This window comes from Lactuca saligna, chromosome 2, assembly GCF_052625555.1.
Source record: "Lactuca saligna cultivar CGN05327 chromosome 2, ASM5262555v1, whole genome shotgun sequence".
Taxonomy (NCBI): Eukaryota; Viridiplantae; Streptophyta; class Magnoliopsida; order Asterales; family Asteraceae; genus Lactuca; species Lactuca saligna.
The window spans coordinates 178,730,300-178,746,473 of record NC_136418.1 but is presented as its reverse complement, the minus strand read 5'-3'; the positions used below and the strand labels follow the sequence as shown (position 1 = coordinate 178,746,473).

At 35.2% G+C, this 16,174-nt stretch overlaps 3 protein-coding genes and 1 non-coding gene across 4 annotated transcripts; 2 read left to right on the top strand and 2 right to left on the bottom strand.

Annotated features, from left to right (window-relative positions):
- The first annotated feature begins 467 nt into the window (after positions 1-467).
- On the top strand, positions 468-3,407 carry LOC145028318 (uncharacterized). Its single transcript, XM_078976994.1, has 5 exons — positions 468-1,099; positions 1,342-1,453; positions 1,637-1,754; positions 1,840-2,859; positions 3,006-3,407. Exons 1-5 carry the CDS (start codon positions 895-897, stop codon positions 3,273-3,275), a joined length of 1,725 nt encoding a protein of 574 aa, XP_078833120.1. The 5' UTR covers positions 468-894; the 3' UTR covers positions 3,276-3,407.
- A 6,033-nt stretch (positions 3,408-9,440) lies between these two features.
- LOC145028317 (clathrin light chain 2-like) lies at positions 9,441-10,895 on the top strand. Its single transcript, XM_078976993.1, has 3 exons — positions 9,441-9,816; positions 10,158-10,311; positions 10,387-10,895. Exons 1-3 carry the CDS (start codon positions 9,521-9,523, stop codon positions 10,708-10,710), a joined length of 774 nt encoding a protein of 257 aa, XP_078833119.1. The 5' UTR covers positions 9,441-9,520; the 3' UTR covers positions 10,711-10,895.
- A 268-nt stretch (positions 10,896-11,163) lies between these two features.
- On the bottom strand, positions 11,164-14,579 carry LOC145028316 (LRR receptor-like serine/threonine-protein kinase EFR). The gene is made up of 2 exons (XM_078976992.1): positions 11,860-14,579; positions 11,164-11,782 (listed from the first exon to the last, which is right to left on the bottom strand). Exons 1-2 carry the CDS (start codon positions 14,543-14,545, stop codon positions 11,337-11,339), a joined length of 3,132 nt encoding a protein of 1,043 aa, XP_078833118.1. The 5' UTR covers positions 14,546-14,579; the 3' UTR covers positions 11,164-11,336.
- On the bottom strand, positions 11,272-11,359 carry TRNAM-CAU (transfer RNA methionine (anticodon CAU)). The gene is given in 2 exon segments: positions 11,272-11,307; positions 11,322-11,359. It is a non-coding gene; the product is annotated as a tRNA-Met (tRNA).
- Positions 14,580-16,174: the final 1,595 nt, after the last annotated feature.

The window sequence follows — 16,174 nt, the reverse complement described above, 5'->3', positions numbered from 1 at the left end:
AGATGCACGACTGTGTATGACTATTTTCTATAAAGGGTCGAAACATTTTTTACCCATATTAATATGAGAGATAGGTTAATAACAAAATAGTGACAGTTTTTGTTTTAATTAATTTTTAACGGTTATCGGTTGCTATAATATTAATGTTTTTTTTATATAAAAATATATATTTAAGGACTGATTTTTAGGGTCCGAAACTTTAGGTACTTTTCTTAGAATTAGTATAAAGTTTAGGGATCGAAACGAGCGTTCACAAAAACATTAAGGGGTCAATTGTTGACGCTCATTATGAAACGTCTAAACGAAATAAAAACGCTTTCATCAATTAACATTCCTTTATTAATGGTTATCCTTTATTCCAGAGTCAAAAACAACAAATCCAGATAATGTTACAACTTTTGAGACAAAGGGTATAAGTTACTGAAGTATTCTTGCTCCGGTTCTGAGATATATCTGCCTAAAAATCACTCTCTCTCTCCCCCATTTGTGTCTGCTGGTAATGGACTAAAATTGACTCAAAATTGTTCCAGTTCTCTCTCTCTTACAGTCGTGTAGTGTTCGTCTCCATTCTTACCAAATTTCAAAATTCAAAGCTTTGATCAAAGCGGATGTTTCACAGATTTCTTTGAAATACTAACAGTTCTTGGCGATTCTTGCTTGCGTTGTTCAAATGCGTGGATTGGGTTTATTTTTTTTCAGAAAATTTCCGCCACAAATTTAGAAGCGTTGCAGTTCTATTGTCAGATCTGGTGCTGTAAATTTCCGGGCACTTGTTTGTGTAGCGTGCACTGTGAAGTCGAAAGGTCAGGTTTTTGTAGGTGACGTGAAAAATCTGTGCTTTGTTGGGTTTATGTCTAAGGATTAGAAAATCCGTGGATAATATAGTTAGCGGCGATGAATCGGAGTTTTCGGGCACCGGAAAAAGAAATGCTGGGGCCGGTGAAGCAACGGCAACAGCAAATGATTGGGAGTTTTAGGAATTCGGCAATGAGAGAGAAAGAAGACGAGCTAGGGTTATTTTTGGAGATGAGAAAACGAGAAAAAGAACGTCATGATGTTCTTCTTCACAACGCAGAAGAGGAATTCGACTCGTCACTTGGTATTCCATTTATTTGATGATTATTTTCTTACTTCAGTTGCTATTGCTTCAAAATTATTAGTTTATGACCTTTTCTTATCGTTTTAAGTAATAAATCTTGTAATATATTATCTAAAATTTAGGAGTAAAAGGATAGGAAATCCCTAATGAATTTCTCTGATTCGTGTACCCTACCTGGCCATGTGGATACCGATTTATCGTCATATATTTCAATAACTATATAAAAAATTCGTATGTCACAGGATCAAGAACAGGAAATTCTCCGAAATTCAGTATGCCTTCTGCAACCAGTATGCGAAAAACCGGAGCTGATGAATTTCTCAACTCTGAAAGTGATAAGAACGATTATGATTGGTAATGTTGTCTTATGTTAATCCAGTGATTAACCTTTTATTCTTCCAGTCTTATTCTGTGGGGCTAAAGTTACTTGTCACACCATATGCTCAAATTGTGGTTCTATATTCTTGTTGAGTTGTAGGCACATGTTACTGATCACATTTACACATTTAGTAAAGTTAGGTTGTTATCTTTTTTCAGGCTTTTAACACCCCCGGGTACTCCTCTCTTTCCTTCACTGGAATCCGAATCACAGAAAACAGTCATGAACCAGAACGGAGCTTCTAAAGCTCATCATCCAAATGCACCAAAATCTAGAGTAAGACCCATCTATCTTGTTTAATTATCAAGTGGTGGCTCTTTCTGTATTAAGTCATAAAATGTGGTTTTTGTAATCGGTGCAGCTATCAAACACACAACCAGAGGCAGTGGCTACTAAAACCAACATGGTGTCTAGACAACGAGCCGCATCTCCTGGACCAAGTGCAGGACCCCGTAGGCCAACCTCATCTGGTGGCTCAGGTTCAAGGCCTTCAACTCCAACCAATAGACCAGTTTTAGGCTCATCATCATCATCATCATCAAGAACCACATCAAATCCACCCTCTAAAACCACCACAGTTTCAAAACCCACATCCAGGCCTACAAGATCTTCAACACCCACCACCTCACGACCTGTCGTTTCTTCATCTAAAGCAACAGCCCCACCTAGATCTTCTACCCCTACTTCTAGGGCAACTCCAAGATCTTCAACCCCAACCCCAACCCCAACCCCAACAAGTAGGCCATCTTTATCCACAACCAAACCAACACCACGGGCATCCACACCCACCCGAAAGCCCACCACAGTAACAAAAACACCCGCTCCATCAGTTAAATCTCCCACAGTAAAAAACACAACACAACCATTAGCTGCTACTTCTTCTCCCAACACAAGACCAAGACCATGGAAGCCTCAAGAAATGCCCGGTTATACCCTCGATGCACCACCAAATCTACGCACCTCGTTGACCGATAGACCCATTTCATCCGTCAGAGGCAGGGCGGGTGGACCGAGTAGCCGGTCTTCTTCTATTGAGCCTGTGCCTAATGGAAGAGGTGTAAGAAGGCAATCATGTTCGCCTTCAAGAGGAAGGCTTCCTAATGGTGTTAATGCCACTAATGGAATGACTCGTAAGAGTGGAGCCTCTGTGCCTATTCCTGCATTGAATCGTGCTTATGCTAAAGCTAATGATAATATGAGCCCCGGGTTATATGGGACTAAAATGGTTGAGAGGGTGATAAATATGCGCAAATTGATTCCACCTAAGCAAGACGACAAACACTCGCCACATAACTTATCCGGGAAATCTTCGTCTCCTGACAGCTCGGGTTTTGGAAGATCGCTCTCCAAGAAATCTTTAGATATGGCCATGAGACATATGGTATGTTTTTCCTTTTCCTTATTCGGCCACTGTGTACTTGATTTATGTTTTTCCTTTTTCTTTAGATATGGACAGACAGAACAGTGTGGGCCAGTTCAGGGTTGTTGGAAGACTAACCGTTTTTTTTTTTTTTTTTGGTGGGGCAGGATATAAGGAAGACGGTACCAGGGAACTTGAGGCCGTTGATGACTAAGATTCCGGCGTCCTCGATGTACAGTGTGAGATCGGGGAACGGGTCTGGGCCCGGGCCCACACGGGGTCGAATGATTAGTGTTTCGGATTCCCCACTTGCAACAAGTAGCAATGCGAGCTCTGAAATGAGTGTCAATAATAACAATGTGATTGATGAACATATAGAGGATGAGAGTAACAGTGAAAAAGGTGTTCGTTCCCCAGCTAGCATTCGTGGTAGATGATCTTTTTTTTTTTTTTTTTTTTTTTTTTTTAATCCTAATTACTTATTTGTATGTGAATTCTTACAATATCGTAACATTATGTGAATGACAAATCCCGTATTATTAAATAGATCTTAGCTCATGTTTTTTTAACGCTGTTTTGATAAATAATCTTGGAGTAAAAAAAGAAATGGTATTCTATTCCGATGTTGGGTATGTCTTTTTGAAAGAACCAGTAGACCTAACTACGGTGAATTATTGATGGAATGATTGGCAATTATTGGGAAGAATAGGGACCAAGATTGGAAAGGAATCAATCAACATAGGGAGGAGATAAAAAATATGAGAGAGGGGACCCATTTAATCCAGAATTTCAAAGCTTTTTAGATTCTCATCACATGGGTGACAAATATGACTACGACCAATGGCCCCATGGGCCACAAATTGCAAACCACCCACCTTTGTAGTCTGTGCTCGAAAGGGACAATTGAGCACTCATTTATTGTAACAATCCTCTTCATGTTTAAAAGTTTAGGCCAAAGGGATCAAGAGTTGGTAAATATGAAATTTTGGTCAAATTTCTTGGCCAAAAGTTTTGACTAGTTCTTTTTATCAAGTACGATACATTTATAACATCTTTAAGGAGGATGTCTATCTGAAAAGTGAAAAAGTAGATATCAGACACATGGATTATAAAAGCTATTGACATTTTGACATAGTCCACTTGGGTTAACAACGAAACATCATATTTATTGTACTCTATGTGGGTGAAATAAACACTTTTACATGCATATTCCATACATAGGTATCATAATAAAATGATCCATCTTTTGCAAATTTCGTAAATGACCATCATCAACTGTACCTTCTCACCATTTATGTAGCACCCCTTGATGAGCTATTTGAAAATTGAAATATACTTGTAAAAGCAAATTTGAAGTAAACTTTATAAAAGATCATTTAAGAAAAATCAATTTGTGGATAAAGATACCAAACAGTTAATTCCTTAACATTTAAAAATATTTTAAATTGTTAATGAATATGGGAGTGTAACAAACTAATTAGAGACAAAGATCAAGTAAACAATCTTTCATACATTTTAAACCTTAAATACGTCATTATCCAAATTTCAAAAAGTTAAGATCAATCTTTCTTACATTTTAGTTTTAGGTCTAATATGTAAATTTTTTAAAAGTAATGGACTAGTTCTAAAAAAACAGGAGGGGTCACAGCCCCCCTCACCCTTATGCAAATCCGTCCCTAGATGATACCACTTATTTATTTATTTATTAAAGCTACCACGAATTATCAACTTCTTTTTCTAAATTGATTATAATATATTTTTTTGTTAGAAAAATTTGTTAAAAGTAGAATAGTTGTTAATGGGAGTGTTATTTTGTCCAATTTCCTTTATTATTATTATTATTATTATTATTATTATTATTATTATTATTATTATTATTATTGTATTTTTTAAAAATAGTTGATTGATTCTCATAATGACAAACTTTTCTAATTTGACTACTTTGATCTATAATAACACGTTTTTGGTTTTTTGGTTTATGTGACATTTTTCTATAACTTAAAACAAGATGTCATTTTAGATTATTTGGTATTGATATATTTTTCTTATTTTTTAGCGCGACACCCACCCAATATAAATAAATTATTCTTCATTTTCCACTTTTCCATCACCATTGAAGATGAATTCTAGACTGAAACTTTCTCAACTTCAATGCTTCATAAACCACCAAATCCAGACGAAGTGCATGCATCATATGTATTATACTCTTAATGAACAATTAGACTTAAACTATGATACTTACAATAACAACTATATTTAAAGGCTAAGACAGTAAACATAAAACATGTAACATCCTAATCCCGATGTAAAATACTGATACACGCCTATTAAAAAAATATGATTAGTAGGTTTGTTTGATGGTTAACAACGGTCTAATCCTAAAAAAATGTAAAACTCATTTAGAAACGTTTAAAGTATAGTCTAGTATGAAAATTTTGTGACACCAACCATAAAGTATATGAATTTTCAACACTTCATATAGAACTAAATAAGATTTCACATTTGTGTAGCCGGCCCTTAATAAAAATATATGAATTATTAGCATTTTAGACAAATCTAAAAACGTTTTTTTTCCCTAGGAAATTAAGTAATTTAACCGGCCCTTAATAAAAATATAGCCGGCCCTTAATAAAAATATATGAATTATTAGCATTTTAGACAAAACTAAAATATAAATGAACATTTCAAAGAAAATAACTATTTCTTCCCAAATTTTTGAAAAATAACTATTTTCTTGCGAATGCCTCATTTTGGACTATGGACTATTGTTCATATTTTGAAGTTCTTATTTTTTTTTCAAAAAAATATTTTTATTTATATATAAAATGTCTATTTCAAGGTGTCTGAATGAGCACTTACTTTCGAATTTGATCTTCATTTTTCAGAGTTATTTTTTGGTTCTTTCCTATTTTTCTTTCTATAGAAATATCCTTACTTATATCCGAAATGTCTATTTCGAAATTTTTAATGGCACTGTTTTTCAATAACATGCAGGTGCGGAACTAGAAATTTCCGACAAGGGTAGCACATATTTTTTTTCTCAATAAAATACAAAAAGTAATACCAGATTAACCACAAGAAAATTCACTAGTCATATAACGAGTAATATACAAAGAGGTTAGTTGCATTCATATTACAAACTTTTGATCTTTAAAAGTTTATAAATACCTCCATGAACATTAACAACTAAAAATAGAAAAAACAGCAATGATCAAAAGAAAATCAGATTGAAAATACAAAGTCTATGTACGTGTGTCCATCCACATCATATTTTAGATATAAGGAGGAAAACACTCAAATATTGTTAGTCATGATCAAATTGCTTTGATCTAGTCATTTAGGCATAACATCAAGCACTTGGAAGACATAATGAAATAACCCTTAGCATTTACCGATTTCCAGCAATAAGGATTTCCCAAATGACTTAAAACTTATCAACAATTGCAAATGAGATTGATTATGAAAAAAAAAGAACAATACAAAAACTCACTTGGAATCTATGTCAAAAACGAATTAGGAAGGATATGACACTGTTGAGTTAGCTTTGACTTTTTCAAAGCAATCGTTAGAATATCTTTGAGAAAAGGGAAACACCATTTTGAGAATAAATTAAGTGGGTTAAGATTGAATCAAGCAAGTAGTCTTCCTGAACAAACATTGAGTCGATTTTGATCAAGTAAAATTGAGTGTGAGTGATTATTTGAAGAACCAATTTTAACAAAATCATAAATTTGAGAATAAAGTAGGTTAAGAACACATTCTTCATCTAATATTGTTCCTCAACAAGGTCTATAAAGTAACATCTAGGTAATCTAGTAGTAGCACCAGGGGAACATCAAAAAATTTATACTTCTCTAGCAAACTTGAGGCGTAGCACAGGCTACCCCTGGCTACAAGTTAGTTCCTGATAAAATGTACGATTTTATGCACTGATATTATATATAGTTCACATTTATTATGTTTGTTTAATTTTTTGTTAGATTTAAGTAAAAACATGTTTTTTTCTCGAAATTTTGGAATTGTTTATCGGATTTCAAACTTGTTCTTGCAATTGTAGAGTTTTTTTTTTTTATTATTTTTATTTTTTTATTTTTTTTATTTTTTTTAAGAAATCCAAAACTTTAGTGCGGAAATTTAGGACTGACAAACATGTACCAAGGAGAACCAACCAACATGTTACCAACCGAACCAATAAAATCGGTAGCCAAGTTGTTTGGTAACCTATATGTTTGGCTGGTAATACCATATCCATTAAGTAGTATTAGTACAGTAACAATATGAAATTTTGAATACCATGGTTGTACTGTACCAACCAATTCACATATATATATATATATATATATATATATATATATATATCACTTAAAAATAAATAAATATTAGTTCTCATATATACATGTTTTAATTAGAATAACAAATAAAAAGTCTTGGAAATAATAAATTAACACATTGATTAACAAATTTCTTGATACTTATTTTTTGAAGAGTACGAAATCGATGATACAAAAGCACATGACGCTAAAACTCAAAATGAATACTAACTTCTCATTCTTTGTATTGTTTCCATTTGCTTCGTTAGACAACTTGCTAGGGGCGGGCCTCTTTTAATCATTTTAGTCGCTTCCAAAAGATAAAATACTAACACAAGCAAGTGAAGCAACGACCAATTGCCCACAAATTTAACTCATATTCACGTATAGGTATATATTAGTTAAAATTTTTGGTATTACCAAATACCAATATTTACCAACCAAATTTGTTGGTAGCCAAATTAGTTGGTTACAAGTATACATGGTACGGTACTGGTAGTTAAATTCTTATGACAACTATAGTTGGTACAGTACACGGTTTGGAGAAAAAAAAACTTGGTATCGTACCAATTCCACCCCTATACGGAATCCAGAATGTTGGTTGAAATGTATCTTGTTTTTGGCCCATTAGGCCCAATAAGGAAATCCTAGTCCAAAATGGACTTAAACCGGATTTATAAGGTTTCCAATCTTTACTTGACTATTTGAAGTGTTTGTATAGAGTATTCGATGAAACTTTGGTTGTTATTATTGAATAAACATTATACATACTTTCACATTTTTGGTTCACAAATGTTATCATTGTTGTTGTTACAAAACATAGAATTCCTAGTTGTGACAGATAATTGGATGGTCCTTAAGGAAAGACCATGTAGAGGTCTGGGCCTAATTTGAAAAATTAGGCCATATGTTGGGTTTCGGCCCATTATTTAACTATTGGGCCATTTAGAGTGTGAGTTGGACCTTGGGCTTGGAGTTTTATCCGTGGGACGTCAGCAGTGCCAGATGAGTTACCTCACTATACTAAGGGGTCTAAGGCACCAAGGCCGACCCATTGGATATGATATCCTAGCAGTTGGTAGTATGTTGAGTATGAGTTAATGTTGCATGCTAGTTGTTATGCCAGTTAGGTAGATCTGTAGGACTACCTGTAGTATTACGTGATTATCTGTATGCACATTAGTTGTGTTATATGTCGACATATTATGTGGGATGGGTTGAGGTGATACTGCTCCGTGCGGTAACCAACAAACCCGGGAGCATTCAAGATACGAGCTGAAGGCCAGGTGGGGAATGCCAGACTCATACTGTGGGTTTGGGAGCATTCCAAATACGAGCTGAGGGAGACTCGTACTGTGAGCTCGGTGGTAATCCAGATGTGAGCTGTGGGTCCGGAAGACAATCAAAACTCACACTGTGGGCCCAGGGGTAACCCAGTCTGTAAAGATGTGGACATAGTACATGCTGTTATTTGTAGTGTATCAGTATTTTGGGGGAACTCACTAAGCTTTAGGCTTATAGTTTCACTTTTGGTTTCAGGTACCTCAGATGACTGTGGGAAGGCAAATGCGTGGTCGTACAACTCCTCACATTTTATGACTATGTTTCGGGGATACTCCGATATAGAACTGTTTTGAAAACAAATTGGTAATATCCGTTGGTTTCTAAATGTTTTTAAAAGTTTAAATTTGGTCTGATTTTTATGGATGTTACAAGACGGGTGATATTCAAGTTAATCATAGATCAAAGAATATGAACATGATAAAACCATCAAAGGAAAGGTTGAATTTCCAGTGTTTAAGCTTCAGATACAAACCGATGTCTTTCAACTTTGACAAAGTTGGTTCTATTCTACACATTCATTGCTTCTAATTGTTCTTATTTTCCAGCAACCTTGGAATCCGTAAACCTTGTTCCTCTCCGAACGCCAATTTGCATTTATCGATACCATATAGGGCAGGAAATCGATCAGCAAGAGATTCCCCATGTAACCAATTATCATCCAAAATAGAGTATGCGAGCCAGAACCAATAGATTAAGTTACTTAACTTCCTTCTTTTTTTTTTTTCCCTATAAAAAAGAGAATGAGCATTTAAGTAAAGAAGATATGGGCCTTGTCGGAAAATATAATTTGGATTAGAGTTTTAGAATCGTGTCCTAAGTCCTAATTCCCGACCTATTGGATTTGAGGCCTGCAAGCCTGTTACCGGTCTATATATATATATATATATATATATATATATATATATATATATATATATATATATATATATATATAAACAGAGTCTTATTTATAAAGGACAAATAACAGTTCACCAACCAAACATAAGACAATCGTGTAGAAACAGATCGCCGAGACAATCAAATCAACCATGTCTTCTTCGTTCGACGATTCAGTCGCTGCTCCGGGTTACCCTTCCGATGATGGATTCATAGTTGAAGACTCTCCGGTTTTGGTTACCGAGGAGGCGCAGGTATCTAATTATCCGTCCTCGACGCCGATTTTCGCTTCTGGTGGAGATTTATCGCCCGATCAGCCCGAAAATTCATCGTTTAAAGAAAATGGAACGCCATTCGAAGGTGAGTATATGGCGTCAGATGGATCGGTTTTGCCCCCACTGTCGGAGATGCAACCCGAGGAAGGTTTTGCACTTAGAGAATGGAGGAGGTTAGGGATTTATCAGTTTTATTAATTATTTCTCATATTCTTTAATTACACATTCTTATGGATTAATTTCGTCTGTTAATTTTCTCATTCTACTATCATTTTATGCTTTGATCGTTTATATGAACTTGAGTTCTAGGCAGGAGAATCAATTAGCTGTTGTAGTATTCTTCAGCGAATCAGTTGACATTTAATTCTGATCATATCCGTTACCTATTCTAACAGTAACTGATATCAAATTCGTTGAATGATTAGTCTCGATTTGACTCTTTGACAGCCCTAATTTAACGGTAATATGATATGTTGTATTTTGAATCGTAACCCTAACATGTTTCTCATGACAGAGAAAATGCATTGCGTTTAGAAGAGAAGGAGAAGATAGAGAAAGAGTTGCTAAACCAAATCATTGATGAAGCAGATGAGTATAAGATTAAGTTCCACAGCAAGAGGAAAATCACTTGTGAAAATAACATAGCAACAAATCGTGAAAGTGAAAAGGTAAGCATGAATCTTTCTTTGCACAAATTCTCAGAAATTGGGGGTAATTTGAAATTGGAGATCCAAATGTGGTAGGTATATTTGGCTGCAAGGGAAAAATTTCATGAAGAAGCTGATAAGAGTTACTGGAAGGCCATTGCAGACCTTGTTCCAAAAGAAGTGGCTGTTATAGAGACAAGAGGATCAAAGAAGGAACAAGACAAGAAACCTTCAGTTGTTGTTGTCCAAGGTCCCAAGCCTGGAAAACCAACTGATTTATCAAGGATGAGGCAGATTTTAATAAAACTAAAGCACACCACCCCTCTCCACCTCAAACACTCCCCACCACCATCTGCTGCCTCTACCACCACCACCACCTCCACTGCTCCTCCTGCTGCAGAGGCTGTTGCTGTTGCCTAGGTTTCTTTTTTTTTTTTTTTTTAGATAATAATAAATAATGTCTTGTTTTTTTGTTGATATATGAATAGCTGAGAAATTTGGAGATTTAGATGTTGATGTAACTATGAGTTGTTTTTTCTTTTGTTTATGGAACTAGAATCTTATCTGTTAAATATGGTTTATGCATGCGAGTGAACTTCAGTTAATCATTGTTATGCAACAAGAAATCCTTATGTGTTCAGTGTTCATCACTATTAACACATTCTGTAAATTAGAAAAGAGATCGAACATCTATTTCCCAAAGCTTGTATCTTAAGGTTAAACCAATCTGTAACATCTGCTCAAATAATCTGTACAAGAGCAAACATTAATAATGATTTATAAGATGACGAGTCCTTTATATTAAAACGCATTTCTAGGCACACGTTATTCCTTTGTATTAAAAAGTAAACCAATACCAAAAAAAAAATCATTACAAATCATTATTATGTGGAGGCATTACAAATCTTTATATTAAAACCATTAAACAATACCAAGGGGAAAATGAAAAACATTACGAAATTTGTAGAGGGGAAAAAAGAATGGGGTGAGAGAGGCTCGAACTCTCGACCTCAGGATAACTCAGATATAGCTATGAGACCTACGCGCTAGCCAACTGCGCCACCACCCCGATGTGTTATGTCAGCTACAAGAGAAATGTAATTGTTTGCAAGAAAACCATTGATGCGACTCAACTCATGGATAATTTTGCTCGTATTTATTCTCTCTCTAGGAGATTCCACGGAGCATGCCAACCCTATTCGTGCCAAGGAAACGAGGCCCTGCTCCAATTTTTGGTTTCTCTCTTCATCATCATGACTGTAATCACGTTGGACACTTGCAGCTTCTAGCTCCTCGCCATGGACAGGCAATAGCACCGGTTCGATGATTTCCATTAGACGATCAGGCAACGCCATCATCACATAGCAATGGAGGTTCAACCCTTCTTCGAAAATTGGGTCTGTAGGTCTCTTTCCTATCATCATCTCTAACAACAAAATCCCAAAACTGTAAATATCTCCTTCTTTCGTCATCTCGCTTCCAACTCCATACTCTGCATGTTATCATCAATTTTACAATTTCATATTCCAATAATAACAAATTTCATAAATGATTGTGTTTACGGGTTACCTGGTGCTGCATACCCAACAGTTCCTCTTATTCCGATTGAACTGCTTTGGTGTGGTTTCAGTGGAAGAAACTTTGCCAACCCGAAATCACCAATGTGAGCAACCATGTCACTGTCGAGTAAGACGTTGCTTGGCTTCAGATCACAGTGAATTATGGGAACCTCACAGTCTTGATGGAGGTAATGAATGGCATTAGCCACATCTATCGCAATTGTTAATCTTTCACCAAGGGTTAATCTTCGTGGAGTGAGAATCTCTTGTTCGGGGGTTGGATGTAGCCACCTTTCGAGATTTCCATTTGGCATGAACTCGTAAATCAGAGCTTTGAAATCGTTACCTTGAAAATCAATAGACGAGCATGAAGTAATGATTTTCACAAGATTACGATGCCTTATGTTCTTCAAAGCTTCACATTCCGCCATAAAACTCTTCAAAGCTCCTTGGTTTTCAAGCTGTAGAACTTTAATGGCGACCATTGAGCCAACTGGTTCAAGGAATCCCTTATAAACAACACTGAAACTCCCCGTTCCAATCAGGTTTTGCTCGGAGAATTCATCAGTAGCCTTGAGTATGCTTCCATAAGAAACCCTAGAAAATGGTTGCACGATTGACACTCCTGTTGGTTCTGGTTGCCTTTTCCTTCTTTGCCCACGAAACAATAAAAACAACGCCATCGCCACAACTAGAAAGGAGCAAACCGGGACGACGATTAGAATAACACGTGATTTCGTTAAACCTTTCTTTGATGTTTCTTTTATGGGACACTTTGGTTGCCCAAGTTCTGGAATGCCTCCACATAAGCTATCGTTTCCATCAATGGCGATTGCACTTGCATTCTTGAAGATTCCTGTGATGGGTACTTCCCCATCAAGATTATTAAACGACAAATTCAATGAAGACAAGTTTAGTTGCTCCAAAAATCTGGGAATCTGTTCTGAGAAGTTGTTGCTAGAAAGATCAAGAGTCTTGATACCTCTCAAATCTTTCATCGTGGGAGGGATTGGACCTTGAAAGGAATTGGCTTTCAGATCAAGGTACTCCAGACTGGTGCAGCTTCCAATTGCATCTGGGAGTGATCCAATCAAATCATTTTGTGATAGATCAAGTCTGGTTAAACTTCTGAGGTTTCCAATCTCTTGGGGAAGCGACCCAACTAAATGATTTTGAGCAAGATTTAGGGCTTTCGACAGGGATGATAGTTGAAAAAGCTCAACTGGTATTGGGCCAGTAAGATTGTTTCCAGAGAGATCCAACCACGCCAAACTCCTACAGTTTCCAAGATTTTGAGGTATTTTCCCTTCTAATCTATTAATCGACAAACTCAATTCATATAACAATGAAAGATTTCCTATAAAATCTGGAAATTTACCAATGAAGTTGTTATCATGTAGGTATAATAGTTGTAAATTTTCAAGATTACCAATTTCACTAGGAATTACGCCTGTCAACTGATTAATTTGCATGTCCAACAACTCTAATTTCACAAGATTCCCTATTCCAGCTGGCAAGTTCCCATATATCAAGTTCCGACAAAAAGATAGAGATTTAAGTTGAGATGAGAGATTGCCTACAGAATCAGGAAGCACTCCTCTGAGTTGGTTTTCATGAACAAGCAATCGTTCTAATTTGCTACAGTTGATCATGGAATCAATGAACTTCATCTCATCAGCTTCCCAACTCCCTAAACTGTTGGAAAACAACCCAAGAAAACGAAGATTTGGCATCCGTCTAAAATTGACACCAACTTTCCCAGTGAAACCGTTTTCTCCCAAGTTGATATCTACCAGATTTGAACAATTAGAAAACCAAACAGGAATGCTTCCTGTAAACTTGTTTCCCCAGATTTGAAAATTTTCAAGATTCGGTAGCATCAATCCTATATCGCTCGGTAACTCTCCGCTGATCTGATTCTCGGAGAAATCAACAATTGATAAAGACGATAAATTGTAGATGGATGGAGGGATTATACCATATAGTTGGTTGTTACTGAAACCGATTTTATTCAAGTTTTGCAATCGACCTAAAGAAGATGGAATAATTCCATCCAGACGATTGTTTGCAGCTGATATGGCTTCAAGAAAAGTGAAGTTCCCCAAGAAAGACGGGATCCCACCTGTGAAACGATTATTATGAAGGGTGATGATGGTGAGGTTGATGAGTGAAGCAATCTGTTTGGGGAGATTTCCGGTTAGTTTATTGCGGCTCAGCCCAAGAACAGTGAGTCGGGTGCAGTTTGATAAGGTGGCGGGGATTTCACCGGTGAAAGAATTGTTGATGAGGATTAGTTTCTGCAACCTGAACAGAGCACCTACTTGAGGTGGGATTACACCGGTGAAGGTGTTATTGGATAGTCTGATGACTCTGAGGAAGCTCAGGTTTCCAATGTGAGGAGATAAGGTACCGACAATGGCTCTTGATTCAAGATCCAGTTTGGTGACTCTTGGATGCCTGCGACCACATGTGACACCTTCCCATTGGCAGAAATGGAGGGAGGTGGAGGTGTTCCATTTCCATGTTTGGAGAACTTGTTGTGGGTCATTGGCGATGCTTGATTTGATAGCCATGAGTGCAAGATGATCGGTGTGGGTTCTGGCATATGAGGCAATGGCAAGTGTTGGAAGCCATGATGATAGCAATGCTATGATTATTATTATTATTACATGGAACAACGAAGAAACGTATGCCATGAGAAACTTTTTTGTTTTTTTTTTCTTTTGGGAGTTTTTTAATACATGTGATGTCTGGGATTCGAGATATTCCATGCTCTTTAAAAAGCATTTCTATGAGCTGACATTGGAATGAATGTTCATGGAAAGATCTAAACGGGAAGAAATTATATGATATGGGCTCCAGCCTCCCAAGTCTTGAGTCTTGTATGTCGACAGTAGAAGTATTTGATGGAGACAGGACTCAGGAGTGAAGCACGGGCTCTAAGTCTTCAGTCTTGTTTTTAAGACTCTTTTTATACATTCACTACATCAAACTCAATTCATTACCTGCTCTTGGTCAAGTAATATATATATATATATATATATATATATATATATATATATATATATATATATATATATATATATATATATATATATATATATATATATATATATATATAGAAAAGTGAATATACCCTTAAAGGTATATAAACTTAGGTACCCAAACTCACCATACTATATCGTTTTGTATCATATATATAAATTATAATTGTCCAATATTCTTATAATTCAACTTCTAATATGATTTACTTCCAAGATTTTCATAAATTTCACATTTATCTTCTTCTAAATAATTTTCATTTTCAACTATAGTATATATATAGCCTAGTAGGTGTTCGGCAAAAAGATGTGATTTAAGAGAAAGATGATAGTGAAATTTTGAAAATCTTGAAATCAAATCAAATTAGGAATTAATGTTTAAGAACTTTATAATGAATATATCAAACAAAACGATATATTCACTTTTCCCATATATATATATATATATATATATATATATATATATATATATATATATATATATATATATATATATATATATATATATATATATATAGACACACACACACACACGAACAAGTAACGCAAGGACAATTTTTGACTTTAAAATTAAAAAATAAATGACAAAGATTTGATTTTATTTATCGTAATATAATATTTTATTTTGCTAATTAATTGTGAGATTATGATAATTTCCAGAGAAAGTTAATTATTTGAAGGGTACAAATGAAAAAATCAAAAAAATAAAAGGAAAAAAGGAAAATTCGGCTTATGTGGCCTCTGTAGGAGCTGACATGTGCCCCTACCAAGCATGATAAGTGTCCGACCCTTATTGGCTGATGGATTTTTTTTTCCAACTGCTTAGTTTTTCGGTCATAATATTTTTTTCTTTGATTTTTTTTTTAAAAAAAACCAAAGTTATTAAAATTTAATCCTTTATAAAATGAGCCAAATCATGAAAATTTGAAAAAAATTTATTTTTTTATTTTTTATATTATAAAAAAACCCAGAAAAAAATTCTCTAAAAATTATAAAAACTTAAGAAATACTTCAATTCACTTTGTAAATGGGTTTGACGTTTGTGTCATTGACGAAATGATTGGTGAAAAATTATCCTTACAATCTTTACCAATTTTTTGGTTCCTACCGAATCCGGACAAAAAAACGTAAGAACTTGAGAACTACTAATCCAAACATCATTTTTCAAAATCAAAACCACAAATATTAACGAAATGTAACTTTTAAACTATCTCTAGACTAAAATAAAAATTTAACGATTTTTTAAAAAGAAAATGTTTATATAGATGCACTGTTGATGCATGC

Excerpts from the sequence above, each read along its gene's own strand:
- LOC145028318 (XM_078976994.1), top strand. The coding sequence starts at position 895 with ATGAATCGGAGTTTTCGGGCACCGGAAAAAGAAATGCTGGGGCCGGTG. Across the intron at positions 1,755-1,839 it reads CAAATGCACCAAAATCTAGA|CTATCAAACACACAACCAGA; the intron begins GTAAGACCCATC and ends TAATCGGTGCAG. Across the intron at positions 2,860-3,005 it reads ATATGGCCATGAGACATATG|GATATAAGGAAGACGGTACC; the intron begins GTATGTTTTTCC and ends TTGGTGGGGCAG.
- LOC145028316 (XM_078976992.1), bottom strand. The coding sequence starts at position 14,545 with ATGGCATACGTTTCTTCGTTGTTCCATGTAATAATAATAATAATCATA. Across the intron at positions 11,783-11,859 it reads TGTTGGGTATGCAGCACCAG|AGTATGGAGTTGGAAGCGAG; the intron begins GTAACCCGTAAA and ends GATAACATGCAG.
- LOC145028317 (XM_078976993.1), top strand. The coding sequence starts at position 9,521 with ATGTCTTCTTCGTTCGACGATTCAGTCGCTGCTCCGGGTTACCCTTCC. Across the intron at positions 9,817-10,157 it reads GCACTTAGAGAATGGAGGAG|AGAAAATGCATTGCGTTTAG; the intron begins GTTAGGGATTTA and ends TTCTCATGACAG. Across the intron at positions 10,312-10,386 it reads CAAATCGTGAAAGTGAAAAG|GTATATTTGGCTGCAAGGGA; the intron begins GTAAGCATGAAT and ends CAAATGTGGTAG.